General features: G+C 32.5%; 1 protein-coding gene across 1 annotated transcript; it reads right to left on the bottom strand.

Moving 5' to 3' along the window:
- Positions 1–419: 419 nt before the first annotated feature.
- On the bottom strand, positions 420–2,336 carry LOC130891838 (dnaJ homolog subfamily A member 2-like). The gene is made up of 2 exons (XM_057796872.1): positions 2,168–2,336; positions 420–2,010 (listed from the first exon to the last, which is right to left on the bottom strand). The coding sequence occupies exons 1-2, from the start codon at positions 2,234–2,236 to the stop codon at positions 856–858; spliced, it is 1,224 nt and encodes a 407-aa protein (XP_057652855.1). The 5' UTR covers positions 2,237–2,336; the 3' UTR covers positions 420–855.
- Between the last annotated feature and the right edge of the window lie 19,591 nt (positions 2,337–21,927).

Raw genomic sequence — 21,927 nt, 5'->3', positions numbered from 1 at the left:
ATAAAATTCGTGTGACGTAATTTGTAGTTGACCCCTTATGTCAGAAGCTTTTCAGTCAACCCTTGTATATTTTAATTTTTTTGCGTTCCTTACTTCTATTTTTAATTTGCAGTAAATTTGTATATTTATGTACCATTTCTTTTGTTTGGGGTTCTGGAACCGAACCTGAATATATTTTCGTTATTTTGAAAATATAGCTTTCTTCAATTAATATAATAAATCGCTTTTTATTTTGCTAAACACAATTCGAAATTACATACATCCATAATTTGATGTTGAAAATAAAAATTTCAATTCAAAAAATATATTACCTAGAAGATATGAGTCTGGACCCAATGCACCTGTTAAGATTTTGATAACCCTCTTGGGAGCCTTAAGTAATTAAAGAAATATACCTGAAGAAGAAATATAATAAAAAATTGTCTATAAAACATTACTTTATTTAAATTATTGTACACAGAGAAAAATATAAATTATAGGTAAATTAAATGTATATACTACATATACTAGTCAGAAGTAATGGTTTTTTTTCATAAAAAAGAATTAATCGAACTGTCAATTTATATACATCAACAAGTTTCAATTCCACCAATAAAAAGTATCCTGTTTGCAAATAAAATCCTTATTGTTGACACAATTTGAATAACAGAAGTGTACAATGCAATAAATATGAGAATAATGCGACAAAAAAAAAGATATAAACTGCAATCTGAAGTTGCCGTAATTTAAATACAAATAAATAGTAGTAGACTCTAAATCCAAATTCATCTTTCTACAGATCAATTTAAAGTTAAATATCCTTATTCAGAAAGAAGCACAGAACAACATACAGATTTGCAATAAAAAAAAATTATTCTATTGATGTGCACATTGTAGACCAGACCCATGCATTTGTTCTTCATCATCACTAGCATATGCTTCATTCCTAGAGTAATTACCCTTATCGGATGGGTCGAAATCGTGTAAATCAACCTCTTCTACGTGATCCCCAAAAGGCATTGTAAATTCGGATCTAGGAGGTAATAAGGTTTCTAGAGCTTTTAAATTGGTCTCATTGGTAAAATGATTTTCTGGAAATTTAATCTCGAACGGTATATACAAGTTTCCCTTTTCAAATGGATTTTTATAATGAGGCATACCCTCGTTCATAACACATTTGACACCTCCTGGTTTAATCACATCTCCAGGTGGATGTTTTACAAGAATGTCCCTTCCATCTAAATGATGAATAACAAAAGAAAATCCACATAGTGCTTCAGTTAAGGTTATAGTATGTTTAAAATACAAATCATCACCGTTTCTCTGAAATTTTTCGTGAGGTTTCTGTTGTAAAATAATAACAACATCACCTGGTTCCATATCGGGTTGTTGATCACCTTCACCTCTAAAGAAAATTTTTTGATTTTCTTTCATACCTTTATCAATATGAACTTCCAAAATCTTCGTTTCATTACACACTTTCTTTCCTTTGCATGTAGTGCATCTATCTTTTTCATTAATTTTCTCACCTTCTCCTAAGCAATCGGGACAGCGTGTTTGGGTCTGTTGAGCCATTCCAGGAGCAATTTGGCGATATGTAACCTTTAAACCACAACCGTTACAAGTTTGGCATCTTTCTGTGTTACCACTTTTAGATCCTTTTCCAGAACAAGTTACACATATGACATTTTTACTAAGTTGCAGCTTGGATGTTTTTCCATTATACATATCTTCTAGAGTCACTTTTAATGGATGTATAGTGTCCTCACCTCTTTGTCTTCTTCGTGATCCACCACCACCTAATCCTCCAAATCCACCGAATAAACCACCTCCGAAAAGATGTGAAAATAAGTGATCGCCACCGAATCCATCCTGGGCACCTTCTTGCATTCCCTTAAGGCCAACTTTGTCGTATAAAGATCGTTTTTTTGAGTCAGAAAGAATTTCGTACGCATAACTTATTTCCTTAAACTTGTCTCCTGCAGCTGGATTTTTGTCAGGATGAAATTCCTTTGCTAATTTCCTATATTGCTGTAAAAACAAAAATCATGACATGAAAATTTGACCACGAGTAGAACGTCTACTGCTGTCCTTGGCGTGCAAGTTTATCATTATCTTGCATACGGTCAGCTGGAGACTTCATTAAATTATATATTTAGAACGTATCAGGATGAAAATATATATTCACCTTTTTTATTTCGCTATCTGAGGCATTTCTGCTAACACCTAATATTTCATAAAGTTTGTTGTCTGCCATCTTTCTAAACAAGGATTAAAAGATAGATTTTCTCGAGCATGCGTATAACTCTAGTTTGACTACCACAATAAATGACAAAAATGTCACTAGATATAGGGATGACACATAAAAAATAAAATTTGAACCCGGTGTGATTTTTTGTGCCCCGACTTACACTGTGTTATTCCGAGCATTGTAATAGAGAAAAACCTAGAAATCTTTCTATGTAATTCCATTTATCTATATACTTCTATAAACCACAGAGAATAACAGAATATTAATAAGTTAGAATTTATACTAAAAAAAGATGGTTTATTTGAATTACATAAGACATGTATTATTTGGAATTGAGCATTTTCTTATTGCCGTTACATCAATACTCATTCTTATACTTTTAACGCGCGTTTCAATAACTTAATTATTTTCTTCAGAGATCATAGATAAATAAAAATAAACGGTTGACAGATTACTTTTGGATTTTAACTTGAATTCAATTAACTCAAAATAAGAATTATCTTCTATTGATAAATTCATTATGTATATTTAAATGACTATAATTATTTGCATTGTGTTCTCTCCTGATACTTATAAAATAAGCAAATATACAATGTAGTACTCTTTATTTCTCATTTTCATATTAAATTATAATAAATTACTAATCATATCGTTATGGGATATTTTCAAAAGTGAAGTTGACATTTTACCTAGAATTACTGCAATATTTTGTGAAGGTTCGTATAGAAAAGAAAATAATATTTATTTTCAAATTTTAAGTACCATTCCTTTGCCTACACTGTTTGTTTTTAATATAGTTGGAGTTTTCAATTTATTTATATGATACAAATATAAATTAAACTGTGAATGTATCTAATATTTTAAGTAAACGACATTGTTGAATTGGTTGCCTACTGTGTAGGATTGGTGTCAATTAATAAAACCATTTGCTTAAAACGTAAACACATAATGATGATGTAATGTGTAGAATTACTTTTGTGTAACTTGATATTTTTATAAATTGGAGAAAATTCTCTGCCCTGGTGTAATTTGTTATATTATTGTATTGTATTTTGTATAATTAACAAAATTATACAGGTCTAACATTTCAAAGTATTAAAAAAAATATTCTTAAAACGGTAACCAGTTTCATTCATGGGTTGTACTATCTTCAAATACATATTCGCATCAAATTACATTACGATGTTGCCAGTAGTTTAGGCAAAATCATAAAAAATGCATATAAACTTTTTTTCTTCAATACCCTTTATCTTTATGAAACAATATCCAAGCGTTTCTTGTCGCGTGCCGCTTTCAAATTTGATCAGTTTCAACTGTTGCAAGTGGACCACACACCGGCAGTTATCAAAAATGGATCAGTGTGTTTTTACGTATTTAATATATAAAAATTTCTCTAAAAAAATATGATAGAGACGTTGGGAAATGCAACCAATTAGGGAGGACTTCTCAGGGTCGCATATTATACACTTCATGCAGAATTAAGACTCGACAGGGAGAAATTCTCCAATTATTACCGTGTGTGACAAGCTCATTTGATAAAAAGTTAAAAAGCACTTTCATTACAAATGTGTAAGTACAAACAAAAGACCATTATTGAGAAAATAAGTATAATAATAGTGTTAATGTGTAGATACAAATTTGTTTAAATCAATGATAATAACGATTCGGCTTCGGACATACAGCATTACTGTAACTGCGAGTACTGCGACTACTATTGAACGAAGAAAATGTGAGCTCTGGTGATACTGTGGGACATGATGTGTGTGCGGACCCAGGTGGTACTGCAAAATATAATGTACGTGACGGCCCAGGTAATACTGTAGAATACTGTAGATGATACTGCTGATACATGATTAGATATAGAATACGTTGTGACAAAACAAAACTTACCAATGCTTACCAATTTCCTGCTTTTCTTTTTCAGTTTTTTTACTGAATTCGGGAATAATAATTTCCTTCCGCACATCTCTTTTCAATTGCCTGTTTTTGTAATCTTCAGATGATGAATCCCACAAACGTGTTTTTTCTTTTATTGCGTCAATAAAAAATTCAACGTCCAGATTTTCCATGGTATTTCTTCACACATCAACACAACTCTGCGAACTGACTGTTCAAAATGACAACGACAAACGATAATAAACGCGCTGCATAAAAGCATTGAAATAAATGTACTTTTGAAACGCCTGTCGCGACGTGTTTTTAGCAAACGTCGCATGTTTTGTCGCCCCGCGACCAGCGACAAATAACGCGTGCATAAAAGAGTCCAAAATGTATATTTCTTACAGTAAGTTCTCGCGTAAATTTTAGTGCGACCTATTCTTAACATAGTTACTATTACTTGTTTGGGCGATTACTGCATATTAGTGGGCACTGTTCAACACTTTCCTTTAGGTTAGGTTAGCATGGTGATCTCCACTGTTAAGCCGAGATCCACTCGGAGGACATAGGCCCATTGTGATGCCCTTGCTGACTTTTCAGTCAGCACCATTTCACTCCCCTTCCCTATCTCTTCCGTTGCCAGGTCCTTGCCCCCTTCCCAAGCTTTTCCAGTTTGCAATGAAGCGATTCAGGTCCTTAACACCCAGCTCCGCTGCTTCTTCCAGACATTCTAATGTTCCACTCCCCATGCATTGTAGTCGTTTCGATGCCAATGTTGTGCAGTGACACATTAGGTGTTCTATTGTTTCTTCCTCTTCACTGCATTTTGCACAGAGATCTTCGGTTCTGAGTCTAGAGCCTACTGTGCAGTGACCGGTAATCACTGTTACGATCCTTCGGATCGAGGCTTTCACATAGCCTAGCAGGTCTGTTTTCTTCCTCTTTTGTAGCACCGGCAACAAGGAGCGTGAGATGACACAGTCATCTCTATTACTCCCTCTCTTGCTGAGCTCTCCCTCTAATGTTCTATCTATCGTATCTCTCAGCAATTTGATCGGTGGTAGTGGCAAGCCCACCGCTTCGTCCCAGCTCCTGGTCGTTTCCAATTTGGCTAGTTTGTCTGCCATTTGATTCCCTTCCACATTGCTGTATCCAGGTATCCAGCAGAGTCTAAGTCAAGAATCCATGACAGGGCTTCGCGACATCTCACCACTGACCTAGATCTCACTGCCGTAGACGATAGTGTTCTTAAAGCCGCTTGGCTATCCGTGTAGATTGTGATGTCACGCACCGTTTAATCTTTGCATCGAATTAGTTCCGCGGCTCGTTCTATTGCCCGCAGCTCGACCTGCAGTATATTGCAGCCATTCTAATCCTCAAGGATTCTCTTATTCCCAGAACTTCAGGGTATACTCTCGCTCCCGGCCTTTACGGAGGCGTCCGTGAAGATCGAGTTACTTACTGTTCCTGGGCTCTCCTTCGTTGGTATGAGGAGGTTGAGGTCTATAACAAAAGTCAGTCTGGCGATAGTGTTGTTGTTTTAACACACCTTTGTCTACTGTGCTGGATGAAAGAAGTTTTTTGTATATAGACACAAAATATTAGCCTGGAATAAGTGGTTAGGTTAGGTTATGTTTCCTTGCGAGACGTTAAGAATCCTTTTAGGTGCAATTATCTATTGTGTGATAGAATATCTGGTGAAAATTTGAAGCCAATCGGTGGATATCTGATTTCGGAACTTCAGGCCAAATCTCAATAATTAACCAGTTTTCTATGTATCCTAGATACGGTCACTTTTTTTTGTAGTACCCTGTATGTGTAGCTCCTGAACGTCTACGTGTACTTTAATTATCGAGCTTAATTCTTATTTATTCATATTTATTTCGTTTTTTCATATGTTAACTTTTTAATTAGACATTGTAACAATATACCAAACAATAGGTATGACGTAGTTATTATGTACATTTTATCACCTATTTTCGTTAGGATTTTATATTGTTTTCGTCTTTGTCGGATACTTCTTTAACGTGGCTTAATGATAATAATATTCTTATCAGTAAGGTTGTGGGGGAATCGAGTAGCGACGAATCGACGAAGTATGAAAATGTAACGCTAAATGAAGGCGTTTTATTCGTTTTTTATTGAGTATCTTCAAATAAACTTGGATTTGGATAAGGATATTTCAGCTGATCATGAACAATAGACAACGAAAGGTTATTTTTAGATTTTGTAGAGATATATGTCAACGTAACATTTATATACTAAAAAATACGGTATATCTGCGAAATATTTTAATTTATATTCGTAAGGGTCAGTGGTGTACAGATTTTTACCTTTGCGTGAGTAGATGACGTGACAAATAATACTGTGACATAAAAAAATTATCATGCGACCCCTCGTTTTTGAGTTATAGAACTTTAAAGTTGCGAAATCAGAACTTATATTTAAGTATATTTTCTAAATTATACATTTGAACATTATAAATTTTTCATTGGTTGATTATGTATGTCCATTTAGTGTATTTGACGGAATAAATAATTGTATATTACTATCTGAAGGCCAGGGGCGGCACATGCCCAATGTCTAACAATCAGTAACATTCACAGGGACAACTTGTACAATCTAAAGATAGCAAAAATAATTTTTGAATCGATTTTCTAACAAAAAGGTACTCGGATAAAATTTACAGTTTGGGAGATCTGTAGATTTTTAGATCGTTGTAAATGCCAAGGAAACCGTTCGTCATAAAGAGACATTCTGAAGGAAATTATCATAAATTGTAATTATTTATTGAAAATACTTACTGTCGAACATATTACTTACATAAGGAATAAATTGAACTTATAAAAATTTAGTTAGCCTACAACTTTTTGTGTTAATGAGTGGGCAGGAATATTGGCTGATAATTTAGCAGAAAAAATTGAAATGTAAAAAAATTTAGCATCTTTTACATTGGCAACTTTAGAACTAATACGTGTTAGTCACGAAGTTTTCTTACAATATCTTATTGCCTTCTCTTTACTACACCCTCGAACGCTACCTTTGACCAAGAAGTTCCGTCTTTAGATACTCGTGTATCGTTTATAGAGTAGAAAACACTTTCCAGTAAATATTCCCTCAAATTATTGCGGATTGCGGGAAAAGATGATATCGATTTGATTTCAATTGACAAGTGATTGTGCATTTTTTTGCCTCGTACAATATTGAGCCATTAACTAATTCTGAACGTGGAGTAGGTAGGTAAAGGTCGTGGATAAGTGGATAGAGGTGCAACGTCATTTCTGAAATTGGAGAACCGTGCTTACGAATTAGGCAAACGGATTCAAAGAAGAATAAATTAGGAAGAGTTGGAGTTTCGAATCTTTTAAGGAATTCTCTGCAGTGAGCCCTGATGTTTAGTCCGAGTAAATATCCACAACTCTCTTTTGTAGTTTGAAGATTAGCTCAAATTGAGTCGCACCACACGTACCCCAGAAGGGAAGGGCATATCGGAGATGCGACTCAATGACGACACAATAGACTGTTAAGGAGATGGATAAGTTCAGTTCTATGGAAACTGATTTCAAATTTTTTAGATAAGTTAACAATATGTAACTCCCATTTTAAGGAATTGTCCACAACAAGCCATAAGAATTTCACAGATTTAACGACGTCAATGGTGGTGTTATTTAATAAAAAAGGCAGCAATGCATTTTTATATGATAAAACTTCAGTTTTAGAAACGTTGAGACATAGAAGATTAGAATCGTACCATGATTTAGGGCCTAGTACTGAGCCTTGGGGCTCTTCACATTGTATTGGCTTGCAAGAAGACATCGTTGTATGAACCCTTACAAACTTACTTCTGCTGGTAAGGTATGACTCAAACCATGCGAGAGATGTTGGAGAGAGGGGTTGGGAGTTGGTCAATAATACATTACATAGCTTTTTTTTAATTTAAATCCCCTTTATCTTATCAATTTCTGCTAATATCAATTATTTTGTAATAATTTTAAATGATGATGATGATCACAATAGATCGGTGGAATGGACCTACTGGGAAAACCACGTTAAAAAACGCGCTACGTACACTACCTCATAGATGGCGTGGAAAAGTGTGCATATTACGACGATCACAACTTCTACAATTTTTTGACTCATTATATCTCAGAAACAGTGACTCGTAGAAAAAAAAGCATAAATACATTTTTTGTAGATAATCTTTTGATCTACAATTTTTGTCTGAAGTATTTAAATGATAAAACTTACCGTTTTGTTTCAAATCGTTAAACACTAATTTTTTTCACCTTTGACCTTGAATAAAATTATTTCCATACACAGGAATGATGGGAAACTTTCAAATTTTATTTTTAATTATATTTCAAACAATTCTACTAATTTTCAGCTTGACGGGAATTTTCGTAACTTCGAATATCCAAATTGACCGGACTAATAAATAGTGTTGAGACGTCATCTCGGAACTATATGTTCTTATGACGGCATCCGAACTTCAATTTATATAAAATGAAATTGTGACCTTGATTTTCCCGATTGAAGTAAAATGTCCATCATTTCTTAAAGAATTAAGTTTACTGAATGAGCTTAAGGAAACGAATTTTGAAACTATCCATCTACATTTCAAATATTTGGAATTTGCTTTAAGGGTGCTATCATCATGGGTGCAGTTCTCATACAAGTATTAGAGCTCGTCGTTTGAAATAGAAATCAACCCAGTATATGATTTTTATCTATACAATAAAATAATGAATACGTTCTATTATTCAGCCGCGCTCTGTATATATGCTTATCTGTAAACAATTCGGTATCGTTTTAGTTCAAGGAGAATATTATATTCTTAGACGAATTAAACTGCTTAGTTCTTCAATACCGTATCGGTAACCTAGTTAACGCACACAAAAAGGTAGGTTTGTACTTCGATAAACTAAAATAATATTTGATAACGTTTGTTTACACAATGTATGAAACGACTTTCTTGAAAACGGCAACAAGCTCTGTAATAAAAAACAAGAAAAACGTCGTGGAACAATTTTTAATGGAAAATTTAGAGCTATAATTTTTTAAATTTGGTTTCTAAGTTTAATTAAGCTATAAAATAAAATTTGAAAGTACCCCATAATTCCTGTGAATTTTTATTCGATGTCAAAGGTCAAAAAGATGAGTTTTTCGCGATTTTCAGCCAAACAGAAAGTTTAATCATAAAAATACCTCAGACAAAAATTGTAGATCATAAAATTATCTACAACAAATGTTTTCATGCTTTTTTCCTACGAGTCACTGTTTCTGAGATATAATGGTTCATAAAGTTGTAATATGCACAATCTTCCACGCCATCTATGAGGTAATGTACTTAGCACTTAGAAACGTGGTTTTCCTAGTAGGCCTATTCCACGGGTCTGCTATGATCATATTTAATTTGAAACTATTGCAAAATAATGGAAAATATCAGATATTAAAAAGTCGAAAAAAAATTTAAATTAAAAAAAGTTGTGTAATTTAATCGTCCGAGTCGTACCTTTCACATTCTTCTTCTTGTTCTTCTTCTCTTTTTCTTCTTCAACATGACCGTCCTTGACAAGGTGTACATGCCAGGTAACAAAACAGTCCGACTTTTTTGTTTATCACCATACTTCAGTTTTAGTAGTAGCTTAATCGTTCTGTTATCTAAAGTCGTATTTTTGCTACGACAATCATCGCTATTTTCCTCCATTGCTCGATTCGTAGCTTCGTCTTTACGACGACAACTTTTAGCTCCAGTCGAAGGTTCCAAGAAAGAAGAATAGCAATAATGATGATATTTAGTTTCAACAGCAACTAAATCATATTAAAATCCAGTCGAGCATCGTCACGAGTACGAGCTACTTCCAGCATTGAATCTGTAAATTGAAGTTTCCTTACTTTGTTCATTCGACGACAAAAATCTGACAATTTTCTCTTCTCCATACTCTCCATTCAATTCCTGGCCACAAAAGGAGCATAGTTTTTTTAAAGCAAAAAGTTGATTCACTGAGGAGGACTTATTGCGGTCTCCTGTTCCACACAATGGAACAGGAGACATGTTGTCTCATGGTGACAAATTAAGGGCAGTGCCAGATTAAGATTTATAAGGCCAGGGGCTAAAATAATGACCGGGCCCCCTTAAGGAATTCGGAAACCCGGAAAAATTAAAAAAATAAAATCAATACGTTAGATTTGTGTATCAACACATCGAAAAATACAGAATGTTTTTCAAATGATGGGGCTCGGCTTTTGGACCTGGGGCCCGGGACTATGACCCCCAAAAGTCACTATCTTAATTCGGCCCTGATTAAGGTACTGGGCTTCATATTACCTGATATTCTTATAGTTATAACTTACGTGTAATTTATATTTTAAGTGTATGACCGATAGAAAAATATTTTCTAACTCTTAAAGATGTACATACGTGGCGTACTCATGTATATTATGACGATTACAACTTTTTGAATCGTTATATCTCAGAAACGGTGGCTCGTAGGAGAAAAAGTATTCAGACGTTTTTTGTAGACAATTTTATGGTCTACAATTTTTGTCAGAGGTATTTTTATGATAAAACTTACCGTTTTGTTGAAAATCACAAAAAAGCTATATTTTGAACAATTGTACTGATTTTCAACTTGATGGGAATTTATGTAGCTTCACTTTTATTTGACCGGACTAACATTCAACAGAGAAATAAATCAATCATATTGTCCGAATTCCTCAAGTGTACTTACACTACTGGTAAAAAGTTTTTGCCCACTCTAAAATTTGTGAGTAACACGAACGATTTTGATATCTATATATACATATATATTTCTTTAATTTCTTATTTCTTACACCTTTTGATAAGTAAGGTAAGGAAAAATGTTTTGATGTTTCGTTTATGTTCTGTCTTTTAATTTATTGTAGTGTCTGTTTATCCTTTTCTTGAATATGTTGTTCATCATTTTTTAAAAGACAGAATAGAAATGTAACATCAAAATATAAAACATTTTCCCATATCGTATGTACAAGGACTTTCCCAACAATTATCGAATTATTTCAATAAATATGATTAGTATAAGTCAGGACATAATACGTTATCCAAATTAAAATCTAAAACACCAATATTATATATCAAGTGCTGTCTACATAGGGCAGACATCTCAGTATTTAGAAAATAGACTAAAAGGTCATCAATATGATAAAAAAATAAAATTGCGTTAACAAACCATGAAATATCAAAAAAAAAAAAAATTCAATTACAAGAATTCAAAAATCTTGGAACGGAATCTAATACACGAAAAAGAGAATTTTTAGAAATAAAAATGAAAAACCTATGAATGATAAAAAAGATCTAAAAAATTTCAGTAAACGTTTTAGCTTTTTTGTAAATTCTAATAAAACTACAAATAATTTGTTTGATTAAGTACTGCAACATATTTAAGAGATGTAAGGACTAAGGAAAAATTAATTCATTAGAATGTTTTGATTTTACTTAAAGAAAAGTAGATACGTCAAATTTCATGTTCTAAAATTTATGAAACAAACTAATTTTAAAACAGAAGAGACCTAAAATCAAGAACATTTAGATGCATTTATAGACATATATTGATAATAATATAATAATAATAAAAATACGGTCTGTAATTGGTACCCAATTAAAATTTTGATTCGTCAATATAACCCCCTTTTGCTTTTATTATTTCGGGGTACAATTTTGTCATTCTCTGTTATTATTTGGACAAATAATCGTCGTCTATATGGTTCCATACGTTTTTCAGGATATTTCAAAGTTATGAAGTGAAAGTAAGACCCTTATTTTTGACTTCCCTGTCCAAATTATCTTCTTTCAAATAGTCTCTGCCTTTATATAATTTACTCTGCGTAGACATGACATTTAGTATACTTTCTCGCTATTAATAGCAATACATTTTTCAATAGTATTTTTAAATAAAATTTCTATTTTTCTCTAACAGAACCCTGACCTGATCAATTCCGAATGTAGCCTTCTCACAGACTCTTTTCGAGACGCTGAACTCCAGGTCTCAGATAATCTTTTTGATGATTTGTTTAGTGGTCTTCGTGTGTTCGTTTTCAGATTTTCTGTCCATTTTCCTTATATGTTCCCTGGTATTCTTTAGAGATGAATTCTTCAACCTCATTTACATTCTCTAACCCACCTCATCATATCTTGAATTACTGGTTCTTCTCATTCTATCTTTAAGGCTCGCTCTTCTAATTGTTTTAGCTTTTACATTCTATTTGTTCTCTCTCTCTTAGTATTGCTACTACCAGGTAACTGAACATCATTTTTGGTTGTATTATGTTCTCACAATAGGTCTTAAGTATCCGAATGAACAACTACGACCCATATAGATCTATGTTGCCTGTACTAAGCTAACCTAACCTAACTTATTTTGTATTTACATCTAATCGATTCTTTGGCTCATATAGTGTACCAAACCTGGTTCTTTTAAGTTCAAGGCTTGCAAAGAAATTATTTTTTTATCAAATTTTGGGCATTACAATTCTTCAGACATTGAATAGAGATAAATTGCCCACAATTGTTCAATTTTGGGCTTTCCTTTACTGTGTTGGTTATTATGCGGAACTTCCTGCATCATTGATCGAATTTTTACGTCTTGAATGTGTATTTTTTTATGTTATTATTTATATTCGAACTACGCATTGTTTATGTGTATCGTGTATCGTTGTGTGTACAGATTTCGATTAACATATTGTCATTTTCATTTTTTGTTGCATGGTCCCCAAATGATGTTTCAAATGTAAAATGGCTTCGATTAGATTAAGATCCATTGCCACGGGTGATTGAATTCGAATTTTTTACATGATGACAAAATCTTAGGTGATGAAATATTCGAATAGTTTGAAGAGAAACAATGTATAGAAAAGCTGAGGTTAACGGCCAATTATAAAGGAAATAACCATTACTTTTGATGACAAGAAATCTTTTTCTAAAATCAATAATAATGTTTTGAGTTTCCTTACAAACTTTTCGTGTTATCGTATATTTTGTAATCGGTTATTCCCTTTTGTTATTATTTTTTTTCGTCGTTGAAAATATTCTTTCACGTATTTACTAATTTCTTTATGTGTGTTGGTTGATAAATTTATGTTTCAGCGGATATGTGGTCAGACAAGGGTTTCCTCATTCCACATCCTGTAAGTTCACTACAAATATACCACGAGAATTCTTTAGTTGATTCTAGTCAAGATTAATTGTCGTTCAACAATAATAATCAGCTGAATTTAATTTGATTTATATAAATCAGGTCGGGTGAATTGAATAAATTAGGCGATCTATTTCATAATATGAAGGGTAGTTTTAAATTCATACGACAAAAGTCGTTGATTGCCCATATGATATTGATAAGTCTTTAATTTAATTTCTTCAGTCTATCGCTTTCTAAGTTACCACCCCTAAAGCGTTCAAAATGTGTTTATAAAAATTGTTTACTTGATGAACAAGGACGGAACACGGGACTATATACCAAAAAGAATCCCTGCCTAAATAAAAATTGCGATGTCTGTCCATTTTCCAATTTCCTTCGACTTTCATGGGCTGTATCTCTTCGTTCCTTCTTCCTTATTACTTCAAATTCGTTGTGATTGCCTTTTACCATTTCTTTTTCAATCTGTTCTTCCGTCTTCTACCTTTTTTGCTTTCAAAATAACTCTTGACATGTCTCTCCATTATGATTCTGCTTGTATTGCATTTTTGTGCTTTATTTAGTGAATTTTCTTTTATATGTTATTCTTCTCTATGATCTATCTTCTAAATTTACCAATAGCCATCTTCGTCTATCGTCAGGTATCTATTTCCTTTCCTTTACTTTTTTCTTCTTCGGCTCAGTTGTGACTGTCTCTAATCATTCTTTTTTTGGTATGTCCTTCCGCCATCCTCTTCTATTTTCAAAAAACTACTCTACTGGCATGTTTCTCCAGTGAGGAATCTTTAAACAAAATTACTTTCTATTTTCTTCAATAAGTTTCACTAATAGCCTCCATCTTCGACTTTCATGAGCTGTATCTCTTTATTCCTTCTTTATTATTACTTCAAATTCGTTGTGATTGCCTTTTATCATTTCTTTTTCAGTCTGTCCTTTCGTCTTCTACCTTTTTTGTTTTCAAAATAACTCTTGACATGCCTCTCCACAATGATTCTGCTTGCATTCCATTTTTGTGCTTTATTTGGTGGATTTTCTTTTATATAAGTTATTCTTCTCTATGATCTATGTTCTAAATTTACCAATAGCCATCTTCGTCTATCGTCAGGTATCTGTCTCCTTTCCTTTACTTTTTTCTTCTTCCGTTCAGTTGTGACTGTCTCTAACCATTCCTTTTTCGGTTTGTCCTTCAGCTTTTTACCTCTACGACTCTACTGGCATGTTTCTCCAGTGAGGAATCTTGGGACACTCTTTTCTTCATAAGATCAGTGCTGTTCTGCCCCTTTCATTTAAAAGTTTAAGCATTTCTGAAGGGATTCTATCCGGGCTAAATGTTTTATCATTTTTTGAATCATGCTTTACATGGAGTATGCTACAATGTCAATTATTTTGTCCAAGCTTAAGCTGATCCATCTTCAATAGTTGCAATTTTTAATATCTGTGCGTTAAATATAGTCACGTCGTCCCCTTTCTCTTCAAGCACCAGATAAAAGATTGGGGTTCATGAGTTTAAAAATTGCACTTTAAGCAATAAGTGTAGTGGTTATGTAGGTGTTCAGATTTACACTTTGGAAAATAAAGGAATGGTATACGAAAAATTTTGGTGAATAGAATTTATTTTATGCGCCGGTATGCCTCAGATAATAAACCTATAAAGGACATTCAATAAGTTCAAGAACGTGTTGCTATTGCCACAGGTGTCAGTGTGCATACGATTTCAAATATTGAAAAGGAGATGAGGCAAATGGATAATGGGGAATCTTCATCATTTTCTACTCCAACACTCCAAAACAGGCTGAAAAATTAAAAAATGTTGTTTTTGTTGCTTTGTCATCCGAATACTTTCTCATTTTAACTTCGTGCCTCTTGTACGTTTCTCGACATTCACTCCAGTATTTGCCAGACTGTACATTCGTCTTTTTGAAATAGAATCAACACCGTGCTACTCAAATCAATTTTTGCTGCATTATTCTGCAAAAATCTTTGACCACTGAATCATTTTTCAAGTCTAGGAACAGAAAATAATCCGAGGGAGCTAAATCTGGTAAATAGGGTGCATTAGGAGCTATTCAAACTTTAATTCATTGATTTTGGTCACTGCAATAATGGATGTGTAAGCTGGAGTATTGTCTTGATGAAACAACATTTACTTCTTAGCCAAATGCGGCCATTTTGCTTGTTTTGTCTTGTTGTCTTTATTCAAACGTTCGCATAATACTCGCCGTTGAAAGTTTTTTATTTGTCAAGATATTTAATGAAAATTATTCCACGCGCATCCCAAAAAACCGACGCCATAGCCTTGCCTGTAGATGGCACGATCTTTGCCTTCTTTAGAACCGGTTCTACCTTTTCATTCTATTGTTTTGATTGTTATTTTGTTTCGGGTGTGCAGTGATGGACCCACGTTTCATCTATGGTTATGAAACGTCGCAAAAATCGGCTTTATTTCTTTGATTGGAGCATGTTAACGACGCTGGTTTTGTTTCATTGTGAGCAAACGTGGCACCCATCTTGCGCACAGCTTTCTCATGTCCAAGTTTTTTCAGTCGACGATCATCCAGTACCGACTAGTGGATTTTCTGCAGCATTTCTGGTGTCGTTACCTCAGTCAATCCACCTCTACGATGCTGGTCTTCACAGGTATACAATATTTTAGTTAATAACGAAGGACGAGTCTCACCCAGAGTAGAATCTAGTTCAGCTTTTATATTGGTTGGATTAAGGTCTTTCAAATAAACGATGATCAATTTTTTCCATGTTTACAAATTCACTGAAAACGTTCACCATGGATGGCTGCCAAACAAATACTAAACAACGTAATATCTTCAAACTTGAAACATATGCTGTATAAACTGTGGTATTTTTCAAGCAGCTTCCGCCATCTTTAGGTCAGGCCAGGTACTTTTAGGACCATCTTCGTAGTTACAAAGAAGTACTTCTATGGTATTCGTATTTTGTATATAATTAATCGACTGTATTTTTTTTTTCGAAGTTTTCCAGTTTAATCTTGTGTGCTAAGCTGACTATTTATTAAGCTTTGAGCTTAATAAATTGGAAAGCAACTATTATCATCACAGATATAAGATAGCACAAATACAACAAAGGATACAGGATATTCATAACTGGCATAGTTGAGTGCTTCGAATCAATATTTCAGTGGTTCAAACCAATAATAATGGAAAATTATTTATTTAATGACAACTTCAAATTTTTATTTTAATTATCTATCATTTTGTGGATTAACAAGTCGTATATCAACAACACGACGGTGTAATTCCGATTATGAAGACCATGTGTTGAATGTTTTATTTAAAAAGTAGAACGCGGAGGACATAGAGATGTAGGTATCCAATTTAAACATCAATTTAATATAACCTAATTAATAATAGCGTGTTGAATATGACATATTCATTTTATACAAATTAATGCTAGAAGCAAACAGTAGTTTAATTTAATATTTTGAATAAATGATAATTTTACTAAATTTGCTTCATTCGTATAGAATATTATTGATTCTAGATTTTCTGTTCGAATGATGGAAATTTATTTCTCGTTCTATTTTGCATTCTTCTGAGGAATTCTTCATTTGTTACCTTGGCGATCTAGGGGATCTTGAGAATTTGCTTCGTTCAAGGTCCAGAGCTCAATTCCTTAAAATTCAGAATTTTTATTTTTATTTCTTGAAGAAGGCACTCATCCGGTTAAAGGTGAATCTTGCCTTTTCGATGCAATGCCATAAAGTGATTTAATAGGACTTAGGAATCTTTATCTTATTTTTTTTCCTTATCCTTCTGTTGGTTGCCTTCAAGAGCCGGTTTCCCTGCTTCAGGACACAAGAGTTCCCCCTTGTTAAGTGCATCACGAGGAGATGAGGTTGATATTAATGCAGTTTTCGGATCTTGCATTCCTTAAGGGGGTTGCTCAATTCTTATTTCCATCTGTACCTACGCAGCGATGTAAAAAGCGTACTGGTGTTCTTGATTTTGAATTATTTCGTTATCCAGTAATGTTCTTTGGCTTACTATGGCGTGGTTGGTAATAATATAGTTTTACAGACACGTCTACGTTTATTGGAAGTCGAGGATTAAAAGAGTAAAGTGTGTGATGAGAAAGGCATGTGTGGTTGAGACCAAAAGATTTGATTGGGTACGAGGATGACGTAAAATGGAAGCATTAATGAATGAAATTTTAGTCCTAACATCATATTTTTATTAGATCTTCAATAAAAATGAGTTTTTTTCAAGTTTTAATCCTTGTTCTATGATTGGTGGTAATGCAAGCAGTTCCAAATTCAAGATATTCGTTAGATAGTCGACAGCTTCATCTTGATTAGTAACGGAATCAATCGATTTATATGTCAGTGATTAGCCAGCTATCTTATTTTTAATTTGAAAATTCATTTCGTTGAGATCAACAACTGACAATATAAACTATGAATGATCTCAGTGATTTTGGCAATTTTTGGGAAAACCTTCTCGATGAGTTCGATCTTAGCTTCAGTAAAGTGACAAATATTAAATCAAATGACAAATCGTTAAGTTTTGATTAGAATTAGGTTGGCCATAAAAACTTTGTTCAAAAACGGGTCAGTCAGATTATTTTTGCGGTTGAGATGTAGGGTCAGGAAAGAATTCGAATGTGGCGGAAATTCCAACATTTATTTTGCATTTAAATTTGAAAGCCTCTAAAACATCAAAAAGTGTAAAATATTTTCGCGTTTGTTCAATACTGGCCTAACCCAAAACTAGATAAAAATGTTTATGAAATTATTGAAACAAAATACTGAACAGGGTATTTACAAGACTTCAAAACATCCCCTTTTTCCTTAAATGATACAAATTCATTTCAACTAAATAGTTTCTTTTATCAACATGTATACCAGTAGTTTCTTTTGTTCCAAAAGTACTTCTGGGAATTGCGTATTTTTTTCAATACACTTTTGTTTTTTACGAGCATTTCGTAAAATTCATCACAAGAATGACCTTGGCGCCATCCCACTGTCCAAAAGTTATAGTTCTTCCAATATCAATTGCAGATTATAAAAACCCTTGTCGACAATTTTTATTGATATCCTATAGGCGCAGATACTTCATTTTATAAATTCATTAGTTTTATAAATACTTGCTGTGTTTGTATATCTAAATCTTCATTTTAAATTCACACCTGTTTTTATTCTCACTACACTGTGTAATTTCTTTGTCTTCATTCGCCCACGGTCTAAAGAACGACATATTTCTATTTATTTAAATACATTTATGAATTAAATAAATCTCACCAAGCCACACCACTGTTGATCGCAGACTGTTTAGCAGGAGTATTTCAAAGATATTGTGTACATACGCCTTCGGCCAATAGAAATGCGTTTATGATTACGATTTGATGTTTTCATTGGTTAACAGTGGAGATGATAAGTCCACGTGGACTGACGGTTTATTAGATGTTTACCGAATGTTATACGGGGTGTAAACATTATTTTTAATTTCTTAATTTGGTATGAGTGCCGTGCGTATTAATGAAATATTGACTGTTCCTCGCTTAACTGTTTTCTGCAATTAATATTGGAAGAACATACATTTTTTCTTTCTAAATCAACATGAGGATTGATTTCATTATTAATATGCTAGAAGTGAATCTAAATCTTTATTGAAAGTAATAGAAAATACCAAGTAATAGTTTTTATTTAATTCATAAAACTTAAATAATAAAAATCTTCGTATTACTGGGAGAAAATCGAGACTTTTCTTTAACCGACGTGACAACTCCAAAAGCCTAAAATAACGGGACTGTCTCGTTCAAAACGGGACGTATGGCCAGCCTAATTAGAATAGTAGTTGAGTATTCTTAAATTTTCTAAGTTTCCGAGCAATTTTCTTCATTTTTTGTTTCATAGCAAACCCATCAAAAAAATAATTATCGAAATCAGTCCAGGTGTTCACACCTGATGGCGTGACAAAGGGAAATAGTAATTCATTTCAAATACGTAGATATAAATTAAGACACACTCTATTTTTCCTAGGAGAATAATTTACTTTCATAGGATATTCATAACTCGAAAAGAATAATTAAATATAATATTATAATAAATATAATAAATATGTTATCTATGTTCGTTTTTCTTGTAAAAGAAAAAAATTAAAGACTTGATACTCATTGTGAAAAACAAACAGATTAGGTAGCATTTGTATTGATAAGATATTGATTATTGTTTAAAACAAAGAAATATTTCCTCGAATTTTCACATTACTTTATCTTGGATTAAATTTGAACACGTAAAAAATCAACATTGCTAAAGATGGTTGAGGCAATAAAATTTTAAAATGACGAAAATTAGGTGCACGAGTCTTATCTTATCATTAGTTCAATATACAAGAAGTGTGCTGATGGTCTCATAGATCGAAAACGTTTACGAAACTGTTTATCGCGATATGAAATATTTTTCGTGTTGAGAACATCTACCGAACGATGATTTTTAAATCTAATTGTATGTACGAAGGCTGATAGGTTTGAGATAGACAAATAAAAACAAATACAAATATTTATAATTGGACTAGCTAATCCGGCAAAAATTGTTCTGCCTTATATATCTACGAAATACCTAATTTACCATAAGTATATAGGGATGTACTTATAATCGAAAGCGTTTTATATGGGGTTTTAGGGGGAACGTTGTAGGCATTCAAGAAGGTGATGAAGGAAATCATTTTAAGTGTTTTTAACCATACATGTCTTAGTGCAAAGTTTGTTGGATTTTGAGATATGGTCAATTTTGTGTTTTCTTTTTAATTTATGAGGGTTTTACTGCCGTTTGTATGAAATGAAAGGAAAACAACAAGTTTTAAGGAGTTTATTGCCCATTAATACAATACTTTAAAAAACATACTATCAAGTTATGGTCTCAAAAATATCAGAAAGGTATTTTTTCGAAAAAATTGTGTGTGTCAGCTCCGACGCACGACTGGAGTTTACTCCTTAAGTTCGATAGTCTAACCAGACGCAAAAAGAGTTTATTTAACTTAAAAAAAATTGGTTGATTGCCAGAATATTTTGGGCTTTAGATTTTATCCTATTCAAAAAATATAAAAAAAAAATTAGAAAATTTATAAATGCATAATTATAAAACTTTTAACCGACTTTAAGAAAATTGATAAAAACATTTTTTTAAAATTATTATAATTAATTTTTTATTTAAAATATAATATTATCTTAATAATTAACAAAAACGGTTATAAAAAGATAATTATGTCACTAAATCTTTTACATACAATAATAAATAGTACATGAAAATTATTTAAATAAGCTAAAAAATAACTTTTCGAAAGAAAATTATATAAAAACATTATTATAATGAAAAAATATTGTCGATTTTTCTGATAATATTATCGAATTATTGACTACAGTTGTTAATATTTAAAAATTATTTATAAAATAAATCATAATAACGTGGAAGAATTTATAGACATCGACAAAAAAATTAATTTTTGGTTAGGTTAGAAATTTTCTATTTTATGCGGATGCGCTTGATAATTCATATTGGGTTGATTATCTAATTTTATGTGTTGTTTTCAAATATATATTTATATGATCTACATCGATAATTATTAAAATATTTAATAAATACAAATTGCACATGCTCATACATATAATACATGAATTATAACGTACCTTGCAACCACGTGTTTGTTAGATGTTCCGGCAATATCATCTACACCTCTTTCTGCCATAGTTATTTTAAAATACTTTCAGTTCACTTTAACGGAACACAATGCTAAAAATTAAAACTTCACAATAACAATATTAATTATTGATATTTATAATAAAAACAGCAATACAAGTATGTCGACACTGACAAATTAGAAAGTTGCGCATCATAGGGTGCGCACCAAAAACGTAACGAGGTCATTCATCGATAGATTTTACATCGATTCTTAAGGAGTAAACTCCAACAAACTAGTTTTCGTAGCTTTAATACGTTGAGCCTCAAGAAAATTTGTTAAACTTTCCCCTAGGTCCAAAATTTCTTTGTTTTTACAACATTCCCCGATGCCAAGAGAGGTCCTATGGACAAAAAACATCATATTTTGCACTTTTCACTCGAAATAAATATTTTCATTATACTTCTTTGAAGGTACAACATACTTGTAGTAAGGAAAAGCAACTTTTTTTGTTTTTTTATTCTTTTAACGATGATTTATGCTTTTATGTAAAGTGATGTGTTTTACAAAATATTATGAGTTCAAGGTAACGTGAAGGTGTCACAAATGAAAAATTTTAGTCAAATATTAATGATTAGTCATTAATATAAATGAAAAGTAAGGTTTTTTATTTTACAATGGAGGTAAAGATCATGCAAAGAACTCAAATGGTTCTAGTGTAGTCGTGCAGTCCGAGGAATCAATCTGGGCTGAGGGGAAGTTCTGTTGCGGTCCTATGGATCACACAGGAGGTCAAAGTGTTGAAACAAGAAAAATACAAATGCTATTTTTATTCAAAATACTTTAAAAACATCAAAGTACTTTTATCTTTACAAAAAGACAAAAATAATTGGCCGAAGTTAGCATAAACATAAAATTTACACATTGCAAGTGGAATCAATCAAACCTGTGCCTCGTGCTCCACATATAACCTGTAAATAAATCAAATTAAAATACTTAT

This window comes from Diorhabda carinulata, chromosome 3, assembly GCF_026250575.1.
Source record: "Diorhabda carinulata isolate Delta chromosome 3, icDioCari1.1, whole genome shotgun sequence".
NCBI classification, from domain to species: domain Eukaryota; kingdom Metazoa; phylum Arthropoda; class Insecta; order Coleoptera; family Chrysomelidae; genus Diorhabda; species Diorhabda carinulata.
The sequence above is the reverse complement of the archived record's forward strand: the minus strand, read 5'-3'. Positions and strand labels throughout refer to the sequence as shown.